This window comes from Jaculus jaculus, chromosome 10 (genome assembly GCF_020740685.1).
Source record: "Jaculus jaculus isolate mJacJac1 chromosome 10, mJacJac1.mat.Y.cur, whole genome shotgun sequence".
NCBI classification, from domain to species: Eukaryota; Metazoa; Chordata; class Mammalia; order Rodentia; family Dipodidae; genus Jaculus; species Jaculus jaculus.
Genome location: NC_059111.1, coordinates 2,746,199 through 2,772,619, shown reverse-complemented (window position 1 = coordinate 2,772,619; position 26,421 = coordinate 2,746,199). Strand labels below are relative to the sequence as shown.

Below are 26,421 nucleotides of genomic sequence, written 5' to 3'. Positions count from 1 at the left end.
GTCCTGATGACTTTCAGGAGGGGAGCACACACAAATTTACAGAGAACCCTCCAGATCCCCCGCACAAGCAGGATACAGATAGCTGTATATTATTAGCTAACTATATACACACACGCTTGTGCATGCCACCTATATTTACATCCACAGCCAAAACAACCAAACCCCAGCAGGAAACACTATCCACCTGAATTCTTGTAATGTTATCTCTTGTGGAAGCCATAGATATTTATAGATATATACAGTCTCAAGGGAATATATATATATATATATATATATATATATATATATATATATATATTCACAACAGAGTAGATTTTTATTAGTTTATAAATCAATTTGAATTTTATTTTAAAAGGATTATATTCTTATAATTTGTTACTCTAATCAGAAAAAGTATATGTGTTTTAAATATTGCCCTAATTCAACTTCTGCTATAGTGTTCATTTCACCTACTGTTGACTATTATTAAAAATTTCTTTGAAAGCTTAAGTACTAATATAAGTTACAGATAATTTGGTATGGTTTATTCTTGCTTGATTAACTACAGCAGAACTTTGTTTATATATTAGGCAGATTTTATTTATGGGAAAAATTACATAAGCAATCAACTAATGGAGGACAAGATTATTTTAGCTCTTGGTTTCAGAAGCTTCAGTTCATGGTCTCTGAACCCTGTCATTTGGGTCTTAGATGAGGTAGAATATTGGGACAGCCAGGAAGCAGAGAGAGGCAGAGTCAGAATAGGACTAAGATCTCCATATTCCCCTCAAGGGCATCACCCCTCCACATAGTAGCCTAACACATGGTCTTTCAGAAACCAAACAATGTGTTCCTGGTTAAAAAAATAATATGGGGGCTGGGAAGATGGCTCAGTAGTTAAAGGTACTTGCTTGCAGAGCCTGCTGGCCCAGGTTAAATTCTCAAGCCACCCATGTAAGATGGGTGCAAAAAGTGATGCAAGTGTTTGGTGTTTGTCTGCAGTGAGATAAGGCCCCGGCAAGTATGCAGTATGTGACACATGCACGTACATGCATATTCACATGTGTGTGCAGTCATGTGTGTGAACACACACATATTATTAGATGGCTAAATGAAAAAAGTTAAAGGAGGCTGGAGAGATGGCTTAGTGGTTAAGACACTTGCCTGCAAAGCCTAAGAATCCAAGTTTGATTCCACAGGACCCACATAAGCCAGATGCACAAGGGGTGCATGGCCTGGAGTTTGTTTGCAGTGGTTGGCCGTGGCATTGTGCCTATTCTCTCTGTCTGTCTGTGTGACTGTCTCCCTCCCTTCCTTTCTCTCTCAAATAAATAAATATTTTTTTAAAAGGGAAAAACTTCAATTTTAAAGAAAGAAACCATTAATTAGGAGTAGTGGCTATTGGAGATTTTAAAGGAATGGTCAGCCAAAAGCTAGTTTTCTTCCCTGGTGGGCAATAAAGGGTCTAGGTGGCTGCTTTGGAGCCACCAAGCATGAAGATGCTTGATGAAGACCTGTGCTCCCTGCTATGAAGCTTGAAAAGCAGCATCCTCATAGCTCAATTCAGGTTTTACCCGTTTAAGACACAAGGACAATTTAAAATCTAATCCTTGACTTAGTGGTTAAGGTGATTACCTGCAAAGCCCAAGAACCCATATTCGACTCTCCAGGTCCCACGTAAGCCAGATGAGAGGTGGCCCAAATGCACAAGGTCACACATGCACACAAGGTGATACACGTGTCTGGAGTTCGATTACAGTGGCTGGAAGTCCTGATGTGCCAATTCTCTCTCTCTTTCTCCCTCTCTCACTCTTGCTCTCTCTCTCTCTCTCTCTCTCTCTCTCTCTCTCACACACACACACACACACACACACACACACACACACACACAAATCTAATCCTTAAAGGCTCCAGGATTCTATGCACCTCTGAATACAGAAGACAGATCATCATTCCCAGCTACTTCTTCCTATCATCAATGATTGATTCAGTTGGATACTGGGTCAGCCTGAAGCAGTCCTTGCTCTTTGCAGAGTTTGCATCCAAGGAACTTTCCTACAGTTTACGATTTGGCAGAATGTTTCATCTGGAGTACATGTCCATCCTTTGGCTCTTTCTCAGTGCAGCTACAGCAAAGGCAAATTCTTTCCTGCTTCTAACCACTTCTGTCCCAAATCATTTCCATTTATAAGTCACAGGTCCAACTACACATAAGCTACTTTAAAGGTAGGAAGAGGACTAGAGACACACCCAGTGGTTTCGAGTGGCCGAGAGTGTACCTGATATCAATACAGCACCCGGCAAAAATATCACTTCAGTCCCTAAAGATGGTCAGTAGTCTCCCCCAAGAAAGATTAAATGCAGGGGCTTAATAATGTTAAAACACTGGTATTTGCTTCATCAAGTAAAAGGAATTAATGTCAAAACAAGTTAAGAAGTGGGATTTCAGGCCCATAGGAAAAGCTAGAATAAAAGAGGAGAGAGAGAGAGAGAGGAGAGGAGGGAAAGGGAGAGAAGGAGAAAAAGGAAAGTCTAGAAGAAAGATACAAACAGAAAGAGACAGAGTGGGAAACAGACAGAAGAGAAGAAAGAAAGAGAAGTGATGAGCAGAGAAGAGAAAAGAAGAGGGGGATAAGAAGAGAAAGCATGACTATGACTCTAACAACAAAAACTACTTGACTGGGTTTACAGTGAACTCCAACCGAAGCTGAACATCAGTAGGGTGGACAAGACAGAGACACAGATCACTCGTCAAGCAGGCCAAGGTGAGAAACGCTGATCTGCGGCTTTTCTCTCATGTAGTGTCAGGGAGGTTTGAGCCTAAACGTCCTCCATGAACTCATGCATTTGAACACTTAAGCCCTAGTTGGTGGCTCTGTTAGGCAAGGTTGTGGAACCTTTAAGAGGTGGAGCCTCCCTGGAGGAACAGTGTTCCTAGAGGTGGGCTTTCAGGTGTTACAGCCAGCTCCCATGTTTGGTTCTCTCTCTCCTTCTTCCTTGCTGATCAGATGATGTGATCCTGGCCTCCTGATCTTGCCATGCTTTCCCAACCTGGCCACAATGATGTCTACCAAAAATAAACCCTTTCCTCCCTTCAGCTGCGTCTGGTTGGCTATTTTGTCCCAGCAATAAGTATGTAACTTGATACAGATACTAGGAAGTCACAACCTGAGCCCAGCTGAATCTCACATTATTAAAATAATACTTCATTTTAGAATGCAATAACACTAAGCAACTGAAAATGCATTTTCTTAATAAAAATCACCTCCAGAGGATGATAAGCCTTAAGCATTAACACGGAGTTCCCTGCATATGTTGAGAAGTGTTGGAACATTATAAGGAATATATACATATACTCTGTTTGCACAAATGGATGAGAAATACCAAGGACTCCTCACATTCTCATAATGAAAACAGTTTCTACACCTGACCTCATAATGTTAGATACATGAAATAGTGTGTGGCCTAAAAAAGGGAACAGACACTTATTCTTTTGGTCATGAGCTGAAAAGTGTTTTTGTTTCAGAAGGATAATTACATTTGCCATATGGGCACAAATTTTTCAGGTGTTTGATCATTTAGTTATATTTTATTTTTCATCTATTTATTTGAGAGAGTGAGACAGAAAGAGGCAGAGAGAGAGAGAGACAGAGACAGAGAGAGGGAGGAGGGAGAGAATGGGCACACTAGGCAGGGCATCTGGCCACTGCAAACAAATTCCAGATGCATGTGCCACCCTGTGCATCTGGCTTACATGAGTTCTTGGAAACTGAACCTGGATCCTTTAGCTTTGCAGGCAAGCACCTTAAACACTAAGACATTACTCTAGCCCTGATAATTTAGTTAAATAAGAAAGTTGGAATCCCTGCATTTCTTAAAAATGCATCAGAGTGAAAGATGCATTTTTATGCAGCAGAGAGGGCTTATAAATGGACCCTCATGGAATTTAGCCTGTGGTGAACGGAGACAGCATTTACAGGAAACAGAGGGGCCTGGGAGAAGTTGACTGTTAGTGTCAAGTTATTTACCAGAAGAACAGATTCCTTCTGTGATGAGAAATACACAAGAGAAAAGTTTAATAATGTACTGCCAGACTGTGTGGCTTAATGCACCTGCCCCTTACTGATCTCTTCTCTGAATCTATCTTCAAAGAAATGGGATGCATTTCAGAGAAAACTACAATCTTCAGTAAGTGGGTGATTACCAAGTTACCTGGGGATTAGGCTAAGCACATGGGGTCTTTAAGTGTCAAAAGAAACTTCAATTTGGGTTCTGTTTTTGATCAATGGTGTATCTGGGAAAATTCTCAAAACTAAGCAGTCTTGTCCTTTCTCATACTAAGAGTCTTTTCTAGGCAGATGGGACATCATTTCTTCCTTAAAGCAAAGCTTCCCAATCGTGTGTTTTTGGAAGTTAAGAGGAAGCACAGGCTACTATGGTATTAAGCTACTCTCTGACTGAATATGAAGCCTGGTAAAGGCAGGGGCTATGCCTGTCAAAAAGTTTTCTAAATGTCTGTGTTTATCCCCTTTGATCCATGCTTCTCTTACTGTTGGTTAGACAATCTGCTTTTTATAGATGGCAGCTAATACTAGGGAGATTCAAGACTCATTTAGCATGACCAGAAAAATAAAATGCCAGCTGACTAGCACAAGATAAGTCATGTCTATCAAGTCTGTCCAGGTCCAGGAAGCATTACACAGGAAGTGGTAGATTAAACATGAGTACTGCTCTCACTGTTAGCCTGACAACCTCCTCCAGGGAGATAGTGGTAGAAACTTAGGAGACTCAAAAGTCATCAATGCAGAAAATCAGAGGCTGAGGAGAGTTCAACTCAAAAGGATACTTATAATATACCCTCCAAAGTTTAGGGAATATTGCCAAAAATGGGGCAGAAAGAATGTAACAGCCACAGGGTAGGAAGGAATATCCTGAGGTATTCTACTCTCCAGAGCCTGACTGGTACATCTATGACCCCACAGTGATTGCTGATAACACCATTGAGGTGGGCCCTCAACAGGGGTTGGGTACAGGGAATATGACCAATATGGAATATATTCATACAATAAAGTTCTCAATAAAACATGTAAAAAACTAAGAGTAAGTAATTCTAAGATAAGTTTAAAATATCTATTTTTTGTTTGTATTTTGGCATTGGTGGAGACATGTGTTGTTTGATTCTCTTCTATTTTTTAAACTTTTTAAAATTATTTATTTATTTTTATTTATTTATTTTGACAGTGACAGACAGAGATAGAAATGGGCAGAGAGAGAGAAAGAATGGGTGCACTAGGGCTTCCAGCCTCTGCAAACAAACTCCAGATGGGTGCGCCCCCTTGTGCATCTGGCTAACGTGGGTCCTGGGGAATCAAGCCTCGAACCGGGGTCCTTAGGCTTCACAGGCAAGCGCTTAACTGCTAAGCCATCTCTCCAGCTGCCTCTTTTCTATTTTTAATACTTTTGGTAATATTTTGTTTTGCTGTTTGATTTTCTACATCAAAGTCTCAAAACAATAGGCAAATGGTGATTCACAAGTCAACGAGTTCAAGCTCAAAGACAAGTGTATATAAAAACTCTCCATTTGAGTTATATTGAGCCAACAATAGATTAGAAATAGCGATACAGCTCAATGATGGAAATAACATTTTAAAAATATGGCCGTTTTCTTTGAAAAATGTCTTTAACCACTGGCAGTAAGGTATCAGTTTTTGAAACTTTTGCAAATTTCTAGAAATGATAAATATGATGTATATGAAAATGTTTTAATAAAATACAAATGGGGTCTGGAGAGATGGCTTGACTGTTAAGGTGCTTGCCTATGAAGCCTAAGAACACGTTTGAATATCTAGGTGCCACATAGCTAGACACACTATGGTGCAAGCATGTAGTGTTGCACACGCACACAAGGGGGAACACGAGTCTGTGTTCGTTCACAGTGGCTGAAAGGCCCAGGAGTGCCCATTCTCATTCTCTTCCTGTGTTTCTCTGCCTCTTTTTCTCTCTCTGTCTCTCTCTCAAAAATAAAATAATAATAAAAAATACATAAATGTTAAAAAAAAGAGATACCTATCAGTTTCATGAAACTTTTCCTTTATACTTTGTTTTTGGTAACTGAAAACCCCTGATGGCCAGTGATATGCAGGACAAGACTAGATAGGGTTTTTTTTGTAAAGATATTTATTTATTTATTTATTTGAGAGAGAGAGAGAAAGACAGACAGGCAGATAGAAAGAATGGGCATGCCATGGCTTCAGCCACCGCAAACAAAGTCCAGATACTTGTGTCACCTTGTGCATTTGCTTTATGTGGCTCCTGGGGAATTGAACCTGGGTTCTTTGGCTCTGCAGGCAAGTGCCTTAACTGCTAAGCCATCTCTTTAGCCTCTGCAATATCTTTTACAAAGAGTAACATCTCAAAGGGGCAAAGAAGAATTTACAATTATATGTTCTGTAGAGTAAATGCTGCATGGAGGGAATGTCAGGAGCCTCTGTGGGCTAGCCATCTGGAGTCTGTGAGGCTCAGGCTGAGAAGGAAGTCAAGAGTCCAGAGGCACAAAAGAAGCCTGTTTATAGGTTTATCAGACTGAGGAAAAACCATCACAGCCATGTTGACCAGCATACAAAGCTAAAAGAAATAAGCCATAGGAGATAGAAATGTCAGAGCAAGAGGGTTAGCACAAGTAGGAATAACCATCCAAGTTACTTTACATTGAGGCAAATTTGTGAGCTTTTCAAAACCAACAGGGTCTCTTCCGGATGTCTGTCTACCTCACTTCCATTTCTTATACCAGTAGTTGGTAACCTGTGGTCCTCAAGCCATAGTCTAACCATGGTTTCTGTTTTTTAAGTACAGTTACATCAGAACACAGCCACGCCTATTAGATTGCTTAGTTTTTACAGTTCATTTGTAGTGCGACTGCATGTTTAAACATGTGAAAGAGACAGGAAAGCCAACAAAATATTTAGTATTTGGGTCATATTCAAAAAATATTGAATGCTAACTCTCAAATTGTTGTACATATGAACAAAGTAAAAATTTGAAATAAATGTTGTTAGTTGAGATAAATATTTTAAACTGAATTAAATAGAATGAAAAATAAGAAAAGAAAAAAGATGTTATCAACCTTGCTTTAGTATCTAGTGTGAAAAGGGCTTTGCTAAACCCGAGTTTCATAAGCAGAAGACCCAACTTACATGTAGGTAAACTTAATATCAGATAAGAATCCAAATTATGTTGTTTTTATTGTTTAGATTGAGAGACATGAGAAAAATAAACTATGAAACAATGAAAGAGGGCTAATTCTCCCGCTTCCAGCCACCATATATTTAACATTTTTCTATATTAGCGTGATTGTACTTCTCAACAATATAGGAAAGAGAAATGAATACATTTGATATCAGCACCCAGAGACACTTTGGAATAAATTCTTTTTATTTTCTTTTAACCTCACTTTCCTAAGGTAAAACAGCTGCCTTACTTCATACTGTTAATCACAGCTATATTTTAATTGTGTCCATATTTTGTGCTAGGTGTTCAGATGAATTATATAGCCTTTGGTATGAGATAACACAGATGGCCAAGCCCCCAGCTCCTTGATAGCTACCCAATATATTTCAAAGGTTGCTTTGGAAATAAATGCCTGTTGCAGAATAGGCAAGCAGAAAAATGCTGACCAAGGAACAAAGATCCAGTAACTGTTTGCAGCTTTTAGAGGAAGGGTGAATTTGGTAACCTTTAAGACCCCTGGCATGTCTAAAAATCTGTATCATTTTTTGTTGTTCATCACCAGGAAATTAGACACATTGGAAACCACAGTGCTGTTAAAAATGCATTCATTCTTTAATTATGCTATTCCAGAATGATGACGAGTGTTAAATGTTGTGAGCACTCAGACTTGCGGAAAGACACTAGTTTTGCTCCAATTATTTCCATCATTAAGATGAGTGGAATTGATATCTTGAGTCATCTTACTCTTTCACATGAAAACATCACCCTGTTTCCCCTGTTGTTAATATGTGCATTTACTTAGCATATGCATACTGCCCATGGTATAGATAAGAGCCTAATGCACTTACCAACGAAGACCAGATCTCAAAGGGTCAGCTAGGGCAAGAAGTCAGTTCTGAATCCTGACTGAGCCCTCACTTAAGGGGTATGTGGCTGGTAAGTTAGTTGTGTCACATCTCACTCACTTAACATGGGGTTCTGCCCTGTTTTACTGTGATACAACACTGGTTTAAATATCAGAGGAAAGACTTAGCTTAATATTTAGAACAAGACATCATAATGATGTTCTGTGTCTCTGACTGTAAACAGCCATGTGACACTGGACACCGCAGGGCTTGGTTACCTGGGATATCAACCAAGGGTTAATGGTTGCATCAGTTCCTCTGCTCGCTGCTGTGACCAATGACCAACAAGAAGTACTTTGGAAAGGAAGGATTTATTTCGGTACCTAGTTCCAGGGAGTCTGGTCCATATGGGTTGGGGGGGGGGAGGCATAGCACAGAGCAGGAGGCTGGCTGGTCATATTGCACTCACAGTCAGGAAGCAGACAACAAGTAGGAAGTGGGGCTGGGCTATGAAACCTCAAGGCTGCCTCCCAGTGACGTAGTTCCTGCAGCAAAGATTCACCTCCTAAAGGTTCCACAACTTTCCCAAACAGTGCCTCCAGATGGGGTCCAAGTGTTCAAACACACCAGCCTGTGGGGGCATTTCACATTCAAATGGCCACAGTGCTAGAGCTGACACTGTTGGTACCTGTCCTCAGAAGTTCTCAGTCAGGGAGACTCAGACAGGTGAATGTTCACTTCTAAGTATCCAAGCACTTCCTCAAGAGCCCCATTTTTACACACACACACACACACACACACACACACGTGTGTGTGTATATATACATACATACATACATACATACATACATACATATATATATATATATATATATATATATATATATATATTAGAGAGAGAGAGAGGCAGCTAGTGAGAATGAGAGTGCCAGGGCCTTCAGCCTCTGCAAATGAACTCCGGACACATGTGCCACTTTGGACATCTGGCTTATGTTGGTGGTCCTGGGGAATCAAACCCAATTTTGGCAAGCTCCTTAACCACTAAGCCATCTCTCCAGCCCAAGGGATCCATTTTGAGAAGATGGTGGTAGCAAATTATCAAATTTTTAATACTGTATAGCAGTGCTCAGCATCATACTTGCACAATAAAATGAAGTTTTTTCTTTCTGATCAATTTATTTGGGTTAGCAGAATTCAGATAAAAGTTCCTTTTGTAGGTTAAATAAAGATCTTGGACCATATGTCCCATAGTACTTACGTCATAGCTTGATAAATGGACTCAATCCCATAACGCATGGCAAATTCATCAACTATTTCTTGGGAAGCATCATCAAAGAAGACCTTCCAGGCTTCATCGCCTTTGACATCTGGTATCTTCACACCGCCATTAGATTTCACCTCCGTCAAGTAATGGAACAGGTTCTACAAACAAGTGGTTTTTAGTTATTCACTGAGTCCTCACACTTAACTACAATTTTCAATGAAACAAGAAAAGAAAGCCAGCTGCTAACAAGTTTGGGAGGTGCTGTGTGAATGTAGTCTGGATCCATCAACAAGACTTTGTGGGTTTTGGCTCTTTCTACTTATTTTTTTAAAAATATTTTATTTTTATTTATTTATCTGAGAGAGATAAAAAGAGGGAGGGAGGGAAGGAGAGAGAGAGAGGGAGAGAGAATAGGCTTTCCTGGGCCTCCAGCCACTGCAAACAAACTCTAGACACATGCACTACCTTGTGCATCTGGTTTACGTGGGTCCGGGTGAATCAAACCCAGGTCCTGTGGCTTTGCAGGCAAGTGTCTCAACCACTATGCCATCTCTTCATCCCTCTTGCTACTTCTTGAGCCAAGAGGTAAGACTCTGCAAAGTGAAGCACAATGCCCAAGCCTTTTCTGTCTGTGTTATAAGGTCAGCTCCTTGACATGCAGCACATGGAATTCCTTTCCATTAGTCTGAAGGCTCAGCCATGCTTCTTGAAGAAGCACTCCAGTGATCAGATGTGTCACAGAATTAAGCTGAAAGAGTGTACCTAATTCCTGTGTAATGCATAAACAACTCAAGTCTTGTTTAGCAAAATGATGTCCAAATATTTACATGTGTCAAGTGTTCAGAGGTATGGATTACATAAATGTCTTTATAGTAAAAGCAAACCTTTCTTTCCATTTTTTAAACCCCTTAGGAAGGTACTTTCTCCATTTGAATATGAGGAAAGCACATTTCTTGGTTTCATCTCATCTTTTTGGATATATGGAAAAATACCGTTTGTACCACAGATAGTCCTCAGTTGATACCTCTAACTAGCCGCCCCAAAGCAAAGCATCCAGTAGAAAAGCTCAAGGCTACTTGGTCAGTAAATCTATACAGGGGCGCAAAAGGGAACTGATGTGTCTGTCTGAGGGTTCCTGCCTCATGGGTTTATTCTAGATTCTCATTAAAGGATCACCTTTTCATGGGATCTTTATGCCTCAGGATATAACCTGCTACAGTATAAAATAAGACCTCAAAATTATGTCACAAACCCAATTCCATGATTTTTTAAAACCTAGCACTGTATGATTCATGATTAGGAACATTGAATTTTCTATGCTTTATACTTAATAAATAGTCCAGTGCATTTACCTCATGTAGACACGTATACTGTATGTGGTAGGGGGCAACCTTCTCCTCTCCTTTTATTTCCACGTTGATTTTCAAACGAATAGCCCCAGATACAGCTGACTTATCTGTCCGTTTCTCTGAGAAAGAAAAATAAAAAACAAGTATCTGGTCAGACGTTGAATAACAGCATGTTTCTCATCTGAGTTCCCAGAAGCTTTAACAAACCCATTGTTTACATGGCTGACACTCATTTTGTTAGATCGTATGTGACTAACCATGTTTCCCTTGAATGCCACATCTGCCTTATGTATGACTGTGATGGCTAACAGCCTCACACATAGTTCAAATAGAAAACTCACAAGACCCTGATGCTCTGACCTAAATATCTGTGACCTAATGAGATATACAGTAAATTAAATATATCATGTGGCAATTAATAGCATGATAAGTATAAAATTAACCAGGAAATACTTCATTTAGAAGCTTATTGCCTAGTTTTTCTTTCTGGACCTTAAAAAATGAACCAAACTTCTGGTTAAGAGCAATGACAGAAGCAAAATCAGTCTTCACTGGTCATGACTACCAAGACTTATAGTCTGGGTACAGCATGTGCGTATAGACGTATTCATTATTTGAGTGGAATCAGCATATAACCAATTTAATCGTCTAAGTGTGTGTGTTCCATATAAACTAAACACAGCTTTGAGATAAAGACGTGGTCATGAAATCCCTACAGTGTGAAGGTGTGTGGGAGCCCCCAAGGTCTATACCTATGTCACAGATGAACTGTACAGGTGGCCCTTTCCCAAGGAAAACATAAGATATAAGTAGATCAACAGTGAATGCTGGAGAGTTCTGTAACTGTCTCTCTCTTAACATACCTGTATCTTTAACCACATGAGATCATTAAATCATGAAATCTACCATGATGTTATGGAATGAGGACTTCCCCTTTCTACTAGGGATCAGGCATTAAGTTGTGAAGATTCCATTCTCAGCAGAGCCGGAGGCATCATTGTTTCTCCTTCTGGCGGCGAGATCCATGACACAGGGCCTCACACATGCTAGGTGAGTGCTCCAACACTGAGAGATATCCCCAGCCTGTTGACTTTTTATGTTGAGACAGAATGTATTTAAGTTGCCCAGGTTTGCTTTGATCTTGTGGTTCCCCCTGTTTCCACCTACTGAGTAAATGGAATTACAGGCTTGTGCCACCAAACCTGGCTGGCTTTATTTTCAACAGTTCTCAACAAATATGAACTTCTCTGCTGAGGCTCAGAGGAGGCAACTCCTGGCATCTGCTTGCCACCCACCTCCTTCCAGAACCACAGGATCACTTGTATATATGGCTATCCCATCACGCCCTTGGAGGTAGATGCTGGTTGAGCACTCTGGATCTTTAGCCCAGAATTACTTTGTGTGGGGGATGAATTCTAAGTGATGAGGGATGAGAGGCAGACAAAGAATGGAAATGTGATATCTGAGAGAACTGGACATGCTGAGAGAATTAAGAGAGATAAAATCTCCTTCTGTCCTCTTCTCACTTCTTCACTCCAGGTCTTTCTCCTTTCCTCCTTGCCTTCATGTCAAACAATGTCAGAAATGTGGGCACACAGTACCGGCTGAGGATGTGACTGCAATGCCTTCCCATAACCTACCACATCGTGCCTCCCCTTGTCCATTCAAGGACAGCTTCAGAATGAGAGCTGGACAGCTGGTATTTGTAACAGCTCAAGCTTCTCAGCAAAACCCCATATAACCATATCTGGTTTGTCAAGTAAACAAAGCTAGAGAATTTCTGTTCTTCCAGCTTCACTGACTCAACTAGGAAAAAAAAATCCATGTACATGCAAACCTATTTAATTAAAATATGATTTGTGAATATTGCATGGTTAATAGCCTGCAATTTTCTTCCTCTAACCTCTCTGTGTTCATATATAAAGTTAATCATTTAAGCAAGATGTGGGTGTTTTAACTTGAGTTAAAACTAAGAATTCAATAATGCAGAAATACCAATTTTCTTTAAGGAATATTACTTAAACATTTTTGGTAATGAGTTTCCAGTGTAGCTTGAATCATTTGCGTTCACATTAAGTTAAATTGCTGGTTTCTTTAAATTGTTATATAATTTGGAGTTTCATTAACTCTATAACAAATTCTCTATATGTTTTGTAAACTATTATATTATTCAGATTTTGTTGTTTTGGCTAAACTAACAGTCTTCAAGTTGCTAAGGTATACAGGTAACTAACATAAGTGGTAACTGTGTAGCCCTAGGAATATGTCAACTTTTCATTGATTCATAACCAGAAGACCCTCAAAATATTTAACCAGAATCTATAATAGGATATCATTAAGAAAGCTTTGGGCCATGTATGGAAACTGGGATAACCATATATATTTACTATCACTATGTCACCAATGGTTTCTAAATTGTCTTTCAAGTCAAGTAAAAGTCAAATTAAAATTTGTCTTAATTCTTGTTTTTATAATAAAATTTCATTAAAAATCATGCCAGGGGCTAGAGAGATGGCTTAGCGGTTAAGGCGCCTGCCTGCAAAGCTAAAGCTCAGCTCGATTTCCCAGGACTCATGTAGCCAGAGGCACAAGGCGGCACATGCATCTGGAGTTGTTTGCAGTGGCTAGAAGCCCTGGAGCACCCATTCTCTCTCTTTCTTTCTTGCTGTGCCTCTTTTCCTCTCTCAAATAAGTAAATAAAAATAAAATATTAAAAATCAAGCCCACCAAACATACTCTCAGTATCTCATTGTCAGAATCATTGTTAAGCCCACACAAATCTTGACTTTGTCAACAAAAGTCTATTTTTGCATCAGCATTTGAAAGAAACCCAAAATATTATTTTGCAAAAATTTATATTAATGGACCAAAAAGAAATAAATCAAACTGTACTCATATACTGACTACTTTTTACTAAACAGTGCACCAAAAGCTTTTTGAAACTATTTGCTATGAATTTAAAATTAATACCTTTCTTTGAAAAGACATCCAGGTGATTTTTAGATTGTTCTTTTCATTTCAAATTTGCCAATATTTTTAAATAATACTTAACTTGAGTAAACGATTGTCTTTACTTGATAATGAAACTAAGCTGCTTTAAAGTTCAACAGAATGATCTAGAAAGACATTGATTATTTTTGCCTATATGAGAATATAATATATGCCACAGAGTTGGTTGTATTTTAGCTGAGTTTTGAGTCAGTATAAAAATAGTCACCTAAATTATACCAGACATCCATTTCTCCACTCAGCGTCCTCACTTCTACAATCGTTTGTCCCAGAAAGTCATCAGACTCCTTCTTGAAATGTTGCTTGACCCTGGATTTAATGTCATCGTCTTCATCCCACACTCGGACTTTGATTCGATCTGTGGAGTTATGGCACTCGCTGAAAATAAATGCACATAACTTAGTGAACTTGGGAAACCACGCTAATGGCATGCAATGATAGAAACTTACTATGAGTCTATCTCAATTGTGGGGGTGTGGTGTCCCTTATTTTAAATGAGATTCCCTGGTGACCCATTCCAGCTGTGGCATGTCTCAGGATCTGGAGCAAGTATGCTGAAGAAAAGTGTTGCTACTTAAATCACATAAATCAGGCAAAGAGCTATCCCGTTCCAGCCTATTTCTTCTAGCAGAACTAAATATAGTGAAATGTGCATGAGCAGCCTCTGCTTGGGCATTTTCACTCTTCTTATTTACAGCACATCTAAGCTCAAGAAATTCTTCATCAGAAGCACACATCTAACTGCAGTGGCAGTGGCAATGCGAAAGTGGACTGAGTGTATCCATTGTCCTCCAAGTGGGTCCATCTTCTAGGAGCCCATTCAGCTATGCACTCATGAACGGGTTCATTCATGAATGATACTCAGGGTCCTGTGATCCAGTTACTGCTCAATGGCGCCCCTTCCCATGGAGCAGACTCCTCAGCACGTTCATATCCAAACCCTAACATCACTACGCACATAACATATTGTTCAATCTAATGTAATTAGAGAAAAAGGCTTCTGAATTTAGTAACAAACTGCACATTCTTGTCTGTCCCTCACCTCCAGAGTTTCTCTACCCCCTTCCATTGCAGCAGAGTGCTGAGAATTACCCACACGTATTACGGTCCTTCCGGAAACTTGAAATTATACTTCAATCTATCACCTGTGTACTAAAACTGTATTTTAATATAATAGTTTATCTTTTTAATTCTGTACTTCTTTTTATATGTTTAACAATCCACTTAATTTTGAAAAGGTATCAATAAAGCAAGTTTAAATTTTCTTTAAGATCTCCTGATAACATAAAGTATTTTCCATTAACCCATAAGTGGAGACTGTGGAACATATAAGAATAACGTGTGGAGAGCTGGGACACAGTTCAGCAGGTAAGACTCTGGGTAAGCATGAGGACCTGAGGTACCGGAGTTCAGTGCGGAGCCCCCATGCACGGAGCTGTGCATGGCCAGACATATAGCTCCAGTCTGTGGGGGAAGAGACAAGGGATTCCCAAGGGCTTGGATGTCAGCTGCACTGTCTGGAAAACAGTGAAAGACTGTCTCTCAAGGAAACAATGCGGAATACAGGAAGACACTGGATAGTCTCCTTTGGGTTTCACACATGTGTTCACAGGGCATGCACAACTGTACACAAACTAGCTCACTTACCCATGCATACATATATGCACACAAATAAACACACATGTAAAAATAGGTAAATAAAATAGCTCTATATTTGGTGTCATAAATAATTAATTACAGGCCACATTTCCCATCAGTTTGGCTTTTCCTATGACATCAGGTTCAAATGCCTTCATTCACATGTTGATCTATTCAACCAGTCATACACTTACCAGTTACCTGCCTTGCACCTACTGACATTGTACTTATTGCTGAAGCTTACCTTACCTCGCCAAACCCTGTCTTTTTAATGTAAATGTAGACTATATGTGATACTAATGGATACTGGATAAATAAAAATAATCAGTGATGAGCCCATATAAATATATTCATGATTGCTGTAAAGGGTTTGAGCCTCTGTATTTCTCTGATTTTCTTTTGCATGATCAATTAAACGTTTGAGAATCACTTTAAATTTACAGAAAAGTTAGAGTAACAGTGTAAAAATCATGTGTGGTCTCCCCCAGAACCCCCATAATTAACATCTGGTCCCCATGGTGGTGGAGGTGTTATAACTTTCATACAGAATTTCTAGAATTTAATCCTGACAGGCAAACATGGGTGAATAATAGTGTTCTCTCCAAAGATAATGAGGTGCACATTGTTTCTTCACTGTAGCATCATAAATTGGTGCTGCTGTCTATTCTAACAATTCTAGAGCAAGCAAATTGTTTACATAGTCTTTTTTTATACAAAATAACCCAAATGGTTACTGCTGTTTGCAACTAAGAATACTAACAATTGGAATATTTTTTAATTTAATTAATTTATTTAGTTGACAGAGAGAAAGAGGGAAAGGAAGAGAGAGAGAGTGAATGGGCGCACCAAGGGCCTCCAGCCACTGCAAACAAACTCCAGACGCATGAGCCACCTTGTGCATCTGGCTAATGTGGGTCCTAGGAAATCGAACCTGGGTCCTTTGGCTTTGCAGGAAAGTGCCTTAACTGCTAAGCAATCCCTCCAGCCCAGCTAGAATATTTTTTAAAGCATTAAGGAGTTTCAGGTAATGAATGTGGAACTGACTATGAGGAGGATATGGCAGAACAGAAGGTGAAGAGTTAGTACTACAGGCTGGAAAGCCAGTGTCTGCTGGTAAAGCAGAGCCAAAGAGTCAGTCAAACTGTGCTTGGTGTACATTGGCATTACAAGCACATGGAAACTGAGACATTTTATTTAATGGTAATGGGAGGACAAACTGCACCATGATGGCGTATGGTCATGAAAACTTTCCACCTTCAAATGCACACCAAGCAGAGATATCCTCAAACTGGAGCTAGACACTGAAGGCCGAGGTGCTACATAGGACCACGAGGCCAGCAGAGGGTCGCCCTGCTCATGCCCGGCTGTGTGAGCTGACTTACAGTGTCACATGTATCACTCTGCAAGGCTGAGGAAAGCTGGCTGCTCAGTTGTCCAAACCTGTGCTTACATGAACAGAGGCTTCAAGATGAAATGATAGAGAGTATATGCAGGCCGTGAAGCACAGATGTGAGAAAAGAGATGAAATGAATTCATTCATCCAGGAAAGAAGCGCCAGGACCTGCTAATTTGGTTAGCTAATTACTACTGTTACCAGGATGGAGGACTTCATATACATGCCCAGTAGAGCTCTTGTCCTGTTGCTGGGTGCCAACAAAGGTCATGATTCTGCATTTTCCCACTTACTGAGTAAGAACCTTTAATTTTCTGTTTCCTTTTCTCTCTCAACAGTTATCCACAGGGAGTGTTGGAGGTGGATAATTGTCCTTAATTTGTTGGCCACAGAAGCAACAAAGACATAAACCTGGGCCTAAGGAAAGGCTAATGCAAGACTGGACTTTAAGCTTTATGCAATGAAGTAGGTATCGTTCTGAGATGACCTACTTTGGGCAGGAGAGGATGAATTCATCTCACTTAAATGTAAGGGTGGACAAACCATGAGCAAATATTGAGACATCAAAGACGTGGGTGGTGGTAGAGGCTGTCAAACTACACTCATCCCCTTTCCTCATTTTTCAAAGTTTTCCGCTCTACTGGTGAATATGTGACAGGCCTCTGCCATGGACATCCATCTAATTTGTGGTCACCTGGTGGTGCCTCTTTTCTTCATGACCTTCTGGAAATGTCAGTGGGGACTATCTTTAGTATGGATGGGAAAACAATGAGCAGATAAACAGATGGAATACTGAGTTTCTGTACTATTTCTAAAAGCTTATAGCTGGAATCCTTATTGAGCGAAATAACTGTCCTTTTTATTAAGTCACCACTGTGGCTTAATGTGAAGTTCCAAGTGAAATTCTAATCATATTAAACACCCCTTCTCCTATCGATCAACACATATGCCACAAAGGTCTAAGAACCTGGAAAATACCCAGTCAGAAAGACTCACTGAAGCAAGTGAGAAGAGTAATAAAATCCTTAATAAGTTCATGTTATTTGGCGCTTTAATTTAAAATAAATTTCATTTATGAACTATTATTATCTCTTATGTTTCAGGTATTCTGTGGAATTCCTTGGCTAAACCTTGACTTTTATGAACATAGACATGTTGTATTTCAGGGAAATGAGCTTTATCATGAAGAACATCATTTGACAACAAGAGAAATATCTCTTACATATAACAGAAACAAATCTGTCATATATACTAGAGAGAAAAAATGTAGGTGTCTCATTGGCCCAGAGCTTACCCATTAGGCTAGACTGGTTGGCCAGAGCATCATGAATCCTCCTGTCTCTGTCTTGTCAGAGTTGAGACTGTAGGCAACCATTGCCATGCCCCGCATTCTTACATTGGTCCTTGGATCAACACAGGTCCTCATGCTTTTGAAGCAAGATACTTGCTGACTGTGCTATCTCCCCAGTCCCTTGCACAAACTTTTGAATAAAAAAGGACTTCAGGGCTGAAGAGATGGCTTAGCAGTTAAGGAGCTTGCCTGTGATGTCTAAGGACCCATGTTTGACTCTCCAGATCCCATGTAAGACAGATGCACAAAGGTGAGGCAAGCACAAGGTCGTACATGCCCACTAGGTAGTGCAAGTGTCTAGAACTTGATTTCAGTGGCTGAAGCCCGTGTGTGACAATTCTCTCTCTAAAATAAAATAAAATAAAAGACTGCAATATCCAAGTGACTTACTTTTTAGCTTTTCTTTGGCTGAATATAATTTCTTTCTTAAAAGTGGCTTATTTTTCCTAATTTTATATGATTTCACTGTCCAAAAAGGACTAGTATTGTTCTTGTGGGGGTAATGTTTTATTCTTTCCTCATCAAAATAAAACCTCACCCCACGTTTGTTTTTTTGACTCAAGATCATGTTGTGTGTGTGTGTGTGTGTGTGTGTGTGTATTTTAATTCTCAGATGTCATAGTTCTTTAAATTCACCATTTCGACAATTTTGCTTTGGCAGCTTTCCAAGTGAATAATTTCTTTATAATTATTCTAATTTTTCAAATGGTCTCTTTGCAAATATTTTTTGATTCAGTGTTTTGCAGATGACTCAAATATGTAATTGTTCTGACCAAAGCAAAAAAAAAAAAAAAAAAAACAAAAAAAAAACAACAACAACCAATACTTTCTGATCCTAGTTATAAGAATTTCATTCATTCTTGGATGGATTGCTCTACTTGGAGAGATACCCATAGATCTGTAAACTTGGTTGCTTGTTATCCCCTGGAGAAACCATGTTCTGAGCAAAGCATTAGTGAACAGGTGTTCAAATTGAAGCTTCACTTACAGTTGAGCTGATTCTAGCACAGTAATTAATCTATGTCTCAAACAGCATCTGTCAGAAAGGAGCCAATAGCAAATAATGTCACTATTGAAGGTTATGATTATCAAGAAAATATACCAAATTTCTAGCTACAAAATTAGAGGTAACACACAATAATCTCTAATAATTTAGCTAGTATGGTACCAAGTCTATTAAGAGACAAATCAGTGACAGATTAAACAGAAATTAAATCATTCAAATTGGCTATAAATGGCTATATTAAAATATAAGTACTGGGTAGGCTGGGTTAAGAGGATCACTGTGAGCTTGAGACCAGCTTACATAGTGATTTTCAGGTTGCTTAGAGGGAGACTCTATCTCAAAAAACCAAAAATATTCCTGAAAAATTCCTGGAATTATAATTCCTGAAAAATCATATTTATTCTTTATAGATTTGTTACAACAAACATTAAACTCTATTTTTGGGATTTTTTCTTTTCGAGGTTGGGTCTCACTCCAGCCCAGACTGACCTGGAATTCACTATGTAGTCTCAGGCTGGCCTTGAACTCTTGGTGATCCTCCTACCTCTGCCTCCCTAATGCTGGGATTAAAGGAGTGCGCCACCACACCCGGCTTTAAACTCTACTTTTTAATAGTTTATTTTTCTTTCTTTATTTATTTTACAGAGAAAGAAGGAGAGAGAGAGAGAGAGAGAGAGAATGGGCACGCCAGGGCCTGCACCCACTGAAAATGAACTCCAGATGCATGAGTCACTTTGTGTATCTGGCTTGCATGGGTTCTGGAGAATTGAACCTAGGTCCTTTGGCTTTGCAGGCAAATGCCTGAATAGCTAAACCATCCCTCCAGCCTAAACATTATACTCTAAAATACATTTCCTGATTGTAAATGAACTCATTTCAACTTCGTCTGGAATGTAGGTCTTTGAGCAGAGCAGCCAGGAGCCTCCTGTAAGAGCCATTGTGAGGCAGCCTTTCAGAAAATAATTAAATTCCACTTAAAGTCTGATTTCCTAAACTCCAACCCTCTAAATGGAAATACTGTGAGACATTCCAACTTTCACATTTCCTCTTTGTGATTTATTATGAATTATGTCACCTACCCCATTGAAATATTGGCATCTCACGGATTACTGAAATAAGATCCCGAAGATTGCTATCTTTGAATTCCCTGAGTTCTATTACTCAATGAGAAATGCAGAAAACCCTTTTCCACATGGGTATTTTGTCTTTCAGACAAAGTCTCAGTTTGACCCCAGGCTGGACTCCTAGGAGAGTGCCTGTATCAGCACCTTCTCAGCTCAGCACATCCTGACGCTGTGGTTACACAAGAAACCTCGCCGCCTTGCCTGCTCCTCCCTGCGTTTACTGGGAACACCTAAGTCTGAGAATTAGAACAGCTCACCCTCCCCTAGAGTCTTACCCTTATTTAAGTTTTATCAAGGTTTTTCTTTGTAGTATTTTTTTTAGTTTATTTTTATTTATTTGAGTGTGGCAGACAGAGAGAAAGAGGCAGTTAGAGAGAGAGAAAGAATGAGAGCGCCAGGGCTTCCAGCCTCTGCAAACAAACTACAGATGTGTGCGCCCCCTTGTGCATCTGGCTAACGTGGGTCCTGGGGAATTGAGCCTCAAACTGGGGTCCTTAGGCTTCATAGGCAAGTGCTTAACTGCTAAGCCATCTCTCCAGCCCTCTTTGTAGTATTTTGAAACTGTATTTTACTGTATAAAATAATGAAATAGAAAATGATTAAAATAATGATAATAAACTATGATATCAGTATGAGTTTTTAAAATTATTTTAAAATTTTTATTTATTTATGAGAGATAGAAGAGGGAGAGCAAGAGAGAGAGGAAGAGAATGGGTGAGTTAGGGCCTCTGGCCACTGCAAATGAACTCCAGATGCATGCACCTCCTGTGTATCTGGCTTTTGGGGGTTTTGGGGAATTGAACCTGGGTCCTTTGGCTTCGTAGGCAAGTGCCTTAACCAAGTCATTTCTCCATCCCCAGTATGAGTTTTTAAACTGTAATGTTTTATACTATTCTCCACATCTCTTGCTCTCCTGCCCCTTCTTGTACACTTCCACCCACAGTATTCCCTTTTCCACTTTCATGTCACATATGTTCTACTACCTTCCTCACTCCCTTCCTTAAAAACACTTTTTCCTATTTTATGGGCCTCATTCTAGCCACACCCGCATAAATACAAATATATGTAAGTTAGAATCTAGGATCTGCATATGAGAGAGAACTTGGTATTTGTCTCTCTGAGCCTGTGATACCTTGCTTATTGTAATGTTTTCCATTTCCAACCATTTTCTTGCAAATTTCCTTTATCTTTATGGATAAAATGTCATTGTGCATATGTACCACATTTTCTTTATTCAGTCATCAGTTGATAAATGTCTAGGGTAATTCTATTTCCTAGCTATCTGAACACAGCAGTAATGGACATGACTGTGCAAGTATCTCTGTGGTAGGGATTAGAGTCCTTTGTCATACCTAGGAGGAGTACTGGTGAGGAATATGGTGATTTTAGATTTGTTTGAGCATCCTTCATAGTTATCAACAAAAACAGTATATAAGAGTTCCTTTTCCCTACCACTCTGCCAACATTTATTGTCTTGATGATAGTCATTCTAACCTGGTCTGAGATAGACTTTCAAAGTAGTTTTAATTTGTATTCTCCTAATTGATAATAATGTTGAGCACCTTTCAAATGTTTACTAGACAATTTTGTGATTTTTTTGATAACTATTTGTTCAGTTCATTGGTCATTTATTGATTGGCATGTTGGAATTTTTTTTTGGTATTTGATTTTTATGGTTCTTTATATATTCTAGACATTAAGCCCAGTCAGAAGAATGTGTGGCATAGGTTTTTCTCCCATTCTGTAGGTTGTCTTTATTCTGCTGATCATTGCCTCTGCAGTGCAGACACTTTTCAATTTCATGAGCCCTCATTTGCTAATTCTCGCGGCTATTTCCTGTGCTATTAGAATCTTATTCAGAAAGGCTTTGCCTGTGACTCTCTGAAGTATTGCCTGAATGCCTCCCTTAGAAGTTTCAGAAGTTCAGATTTTAAATTAAGGTCTGTGATCCATTTTGAATTGATTTTTGTACAGGGTGAAAGATACAGATCTAATTTCTCTCTTCTGTGGATAGATTCGCAGTTTTACCAGCAACATTTATTGAACAGGCTACCTTTTTTTCTCAGTGTTTGTTTTTGACACCCTCATCAAATATTAGGCTGTCGTGGCTTCATAGATTTCTTTCTGGATCATCTATTATGTTACATTGTTCTAAAATTCTGTTGATGTGCTACTATTCTAGCCTAACCTCAAAAAGCAAAGGCTAAACAATATGTTCACACTGGTGGAGGAAAGTCTCTGTGTAATAACCCATTAAAGGAGCAAAGGGCATTGTTATGTCATTATAGCATATGTCTGTCACCACACACGCCCTTCTAGTCTTCAGAATTTGATCCCATATGCCTCAAAGTATGTATTTTGAGCTAATATTTTCTCCTTGGGTACTAATTTGGCAGAAGGAGCTATTTTGATAATTGTTAAAATAATCTTCAAATTAAATAATGCTAGAACACTAAGAATAAAATCTTTAATGACATAAGAATATATTGTGAAATCAATAATTGATTATAATATTCATATAATAAACATTTGTTTGCTTAAGAATACACTTTAGTGTTCATTTTACTGTGAGAGAAAAAGGCACTCTAGGACAAGAGATGAGAAAGAAGAACAGTCAAATTGTTCCCTGAAGACAATGAGAAATGCTCATGTTTGCACACCTGTTGGAGATAGTGTGTACATACCTCCTATTCAGTGTCCCACACTACTTTCCCAGCTCCAAAAGTATTCAGTACTGTTTTTTTTTTTTTTTTCCTTTGGTCATCTTTTCTGTTTCTCTACTTGGTGAATACTCACCTGTCCTATCTCCATTTACCAGACAAAATAACCTCTATAAATAGAACTTCCTCAAAATTCCATTTGAGTTACTTATCATAAGACCTCAGGACCTCTTAAGTTCATCTTCATTTTCTAGTCACAAGCACCCACATCACATAGTCATTCAAATCTTTCCTGAATATAAAAGCAGAACATCACAAGGAGACCAGGCTTTTCCTATTATGGACCTTATAAGTTTTAATATTTCAACTAGTGTCATTGTGACTGTGTATGGACTTGAGCCATTTGTTTGATGGTGCAAGCAAGATCCACTGTGTGCATATGTGCAGCATCGATTAGACATGTTACTAAGATCTTTGTCTTAATAGATCTGACTCTCCTGCACTAGTTTGGATCTTTGCTCACATTGTTCAGGGAATGAAAAGCTGTAGATCAATGACCCCTAAAGTTCTTGTTTTCTTTTATTATTTTATTTAAAAAAATTATATATTTATTTGAGGGGGAGGCAGATAGATGGAAAGAGTGAACAGGCACACTAAGGCCTCTAACCATTGCAAATGAATTCCAGATGTATGCGTCCCCTTGTGCATCTGGCTTACGTGGGTCCTGGGGAATCACATCAGGGTCCTTAGGCTTTGCAGGAAAATGCCTTAACCACTCAGCCACTTCCCCAGCCCCAATTTCTTGTTTTCTTAAAAGTATATTTTTATTCATTTGCAAGGAGAGGTAGGTAGAGAGAGGGAAAAAGAGAGAGAAAATGAGATCAAGGAAGAATATAAATATAGGCACCTCACCAGGGCTTCTTGTCACTGCAACAAATGCCAGATGCATTGCTACTTTGTGCATTTGGTTTTATGTGGGTGCTAGCGAACTGAACCCAAGCCAGCAGGATTTGTAAGCAAGCATGTTTAGTTCCTGAAACATCTCCTCAGCTCTAAATTATGGAGTTTTTATGAGGAGCAAAACAAAACACAACAAACACATAATCTAAACTACCCATAACTGTGACAGTGTGGAGGCCTACGTGTTTCTGTTGCTTTCTGCTCTTATTCTAGCTCAAAAAGTCCATGATCTGTTGATACTTTGTGTATTGCTTCCAAACTTAATATGCATTACACATGATTAAATGAAAGAAATTTGGGGAAAAAGACCTGCTCAAATTCCATTTGAGTCACTTATTAGCAATGAGGCTGTAGGCAAGTTACTCAGTTACACTGTGTGCCTCCATGTCCAACCAATATAATCAGAATATGGATAATTAACTTTTAAGAGGATTAAAGGTAATATATGCAATGCACTTATAGATATGCTAGATACTTAGCAGGTTTTTAATTATACTTGGCCATTTTAATCATGCAACTTTTATCTATAAAATCATTCTGACTTTAACAGCAAAGGACAACATGGGTACAAAGATAAGAAAATTTTAGTTTATATACTGACCAAAACTTAGGACATTGATTAAATATTTGATGTGCGCTGATGCAAAAATCTTATACAATTATTGAAAATACAATTTTAAGAGTGTGTATATATATATATACATATATATATATATATATAGTATTTTTATTTATTTATTTATTTATAAAGAGAGAGATGACAGAGAGAGAGAGAGAGAAAGATTGAGAGACAGAATGAGTCTGGGTAGACCAGGGCCCTTGCCTCTGCAAATGAACTCCAGAAGCATATGATAATTTGTGTATCTGGCTTTATGGGGATATTGGAAAACTGAATCTGGACACACAAGCTTTGCAAGCAAGTGCTTTTAAACACTGAGCTCTCTCCCCAGCTCTTTAGAGTGTCTTTTAAGGGATGGGTTATAGCTCAGTAGCAGAGCACTTGTCTGCCATGCAGGAGGACCTAGGTTCAATCCCCAGTATTACAAAAAGAGAGTATATTTTATAATGTGGACACATTAATAGAAATTAAAATATGAAAGAAAACTAATTACTGTTTCTTAACTGTCATGTGCTTTTATTTATATACATGACTGTATCATGACTTTTCAGTCAACAGACTCATGTTCCCATGAGATTACATTGATTAGGAACATGGCAACTTCCCTGACTTGTGTAAGCATACTCTATAATGCTCATAAAGTAAATCACATGAGGAGGCATGTCTCAGGATGTCCTTGGTTGTTAAGCAATACATAACTGTATGCATATATTTGTGTATATATGGTAATGTATATATGATTGTATATATGGATATAAACCCACATCAATAGAGATAGAGGCAATCATATATAGGTATATATATATATATATATACACACACACGTATATATGATGGAGATAACTGTATGTCTATATATACAACTATGTGTGAGTCTACAGATAATGCAAACATGATTATAGGTACAGACACTAAAAAAATTTTAGGCTGGTTATTTTCATAGTGCTTATCTCAAAACAGCCCATACTATGTCAAGGAAAAGTAGTTCAGAATACTGGTCATGAATGAGGGTCAAGTAGTATTACCCATAATCCCCCCCGCCATGAAAATGGAATCGATCCAACCCACCACTGGAGAATAGATAAGCAATATGTGAATACATGGTATACCTGCCATGCAGTAAAATACTACAATTATTAGTAGCAAGGAATGATTTACTGAGACATGCAACAAAATGGATAGCATTCAAAAAGTGAACCAAGCCAGACTCATACTTAAATATTTGAGTGGCATTATATGCAAAGTATAGTATAGTAAATTGTTACTAAAGAAATTAAGTTAATTTAATCCCAGCATTTGGGAGGCAGAGGTAGGAAGATTACCATGAGTTCTAGGGCAGCCTGAGACTACATAGTGAATCCAGGTCAGTCTGGGCCAGAGTGAGACTGTCCCTCAAAAACCAAAATAAATAAATAAATAATAAAGAAAACAAATCAACAATGAGTGTTTAATTATTATTAACCTTCTATAGCTTAGTTTCTAATCCATTTAGTGGTGATAATATTGGCATCCATTTTATAATGCTTCTATAAGAAGTAACTCCAGTGAGTATGCATGTCTTTGTGTGTGTATGTGTAAGTTTCAGTGTATGACTTAGAGTAACTCCCAGGAAACTATCAATACTTTAACATTAGCTGTAAGTGTCTGTAAAATCAGTGCATGCATTCTTTTCCACACTACCAAGACATCTGTTTTCAGGCTTTCTCTCGCTGAGTACTGTGAATAATACAGAAACTGTGAGAACAGTTAGCTTTCAAGAAAAAAAGATTGTTTGGGATGAGTAATGTCTTGTAAACGGAGAGATTCTGACAAGGGTTGACACACTCCTCCATCTGCCCAAGCAGATAAGACTGAATGCTCTGAGCGGCCTCTCTCCTTCGCTGTGTACCCCGGTGTATGGCTCAATGCCTGCCACCAGAGCCGCATGTGACGCGCAGATAGCATAAGACCACTGCTGTTCTAGACATACTATTCAGGCAGTTCAACTTGACAACTGT

General features: G+C 38.8%; 1 protein-coding gene across 2 annotated transcripts in view; it reads right to left on the bottom strand.

Annotated features, from left to right (window-relative positions):
* The window catches only part of Unc13c (unc-13 homolog C), a 583,772-nt gene that overhangs the window by 222,890 nt on the left and 334,461 nt on the right, over positions 1–26,421 (bottom strand). For both annotated transcript variants that reach the window (XM_045160688.1, XM_045160689.1), the window contains 3 exons: positions 13,882–14,051; positions 10,668–10,783; positions 9,310–9,473 (listed from right to left, as the gene is read on the bottom strand). In XM_045160688.1, the coding sequence (XP_045016623.1) occupies positions 9,310–9,473; positions 10,668–10,783; positions 13,882–14,051 (450 nt within the window). The remainder of the gene's footprint in view (positions 1–9,309; positions 9,474–10,667; positions 10,784–13,881; positions 14,052–26,421) is intronic.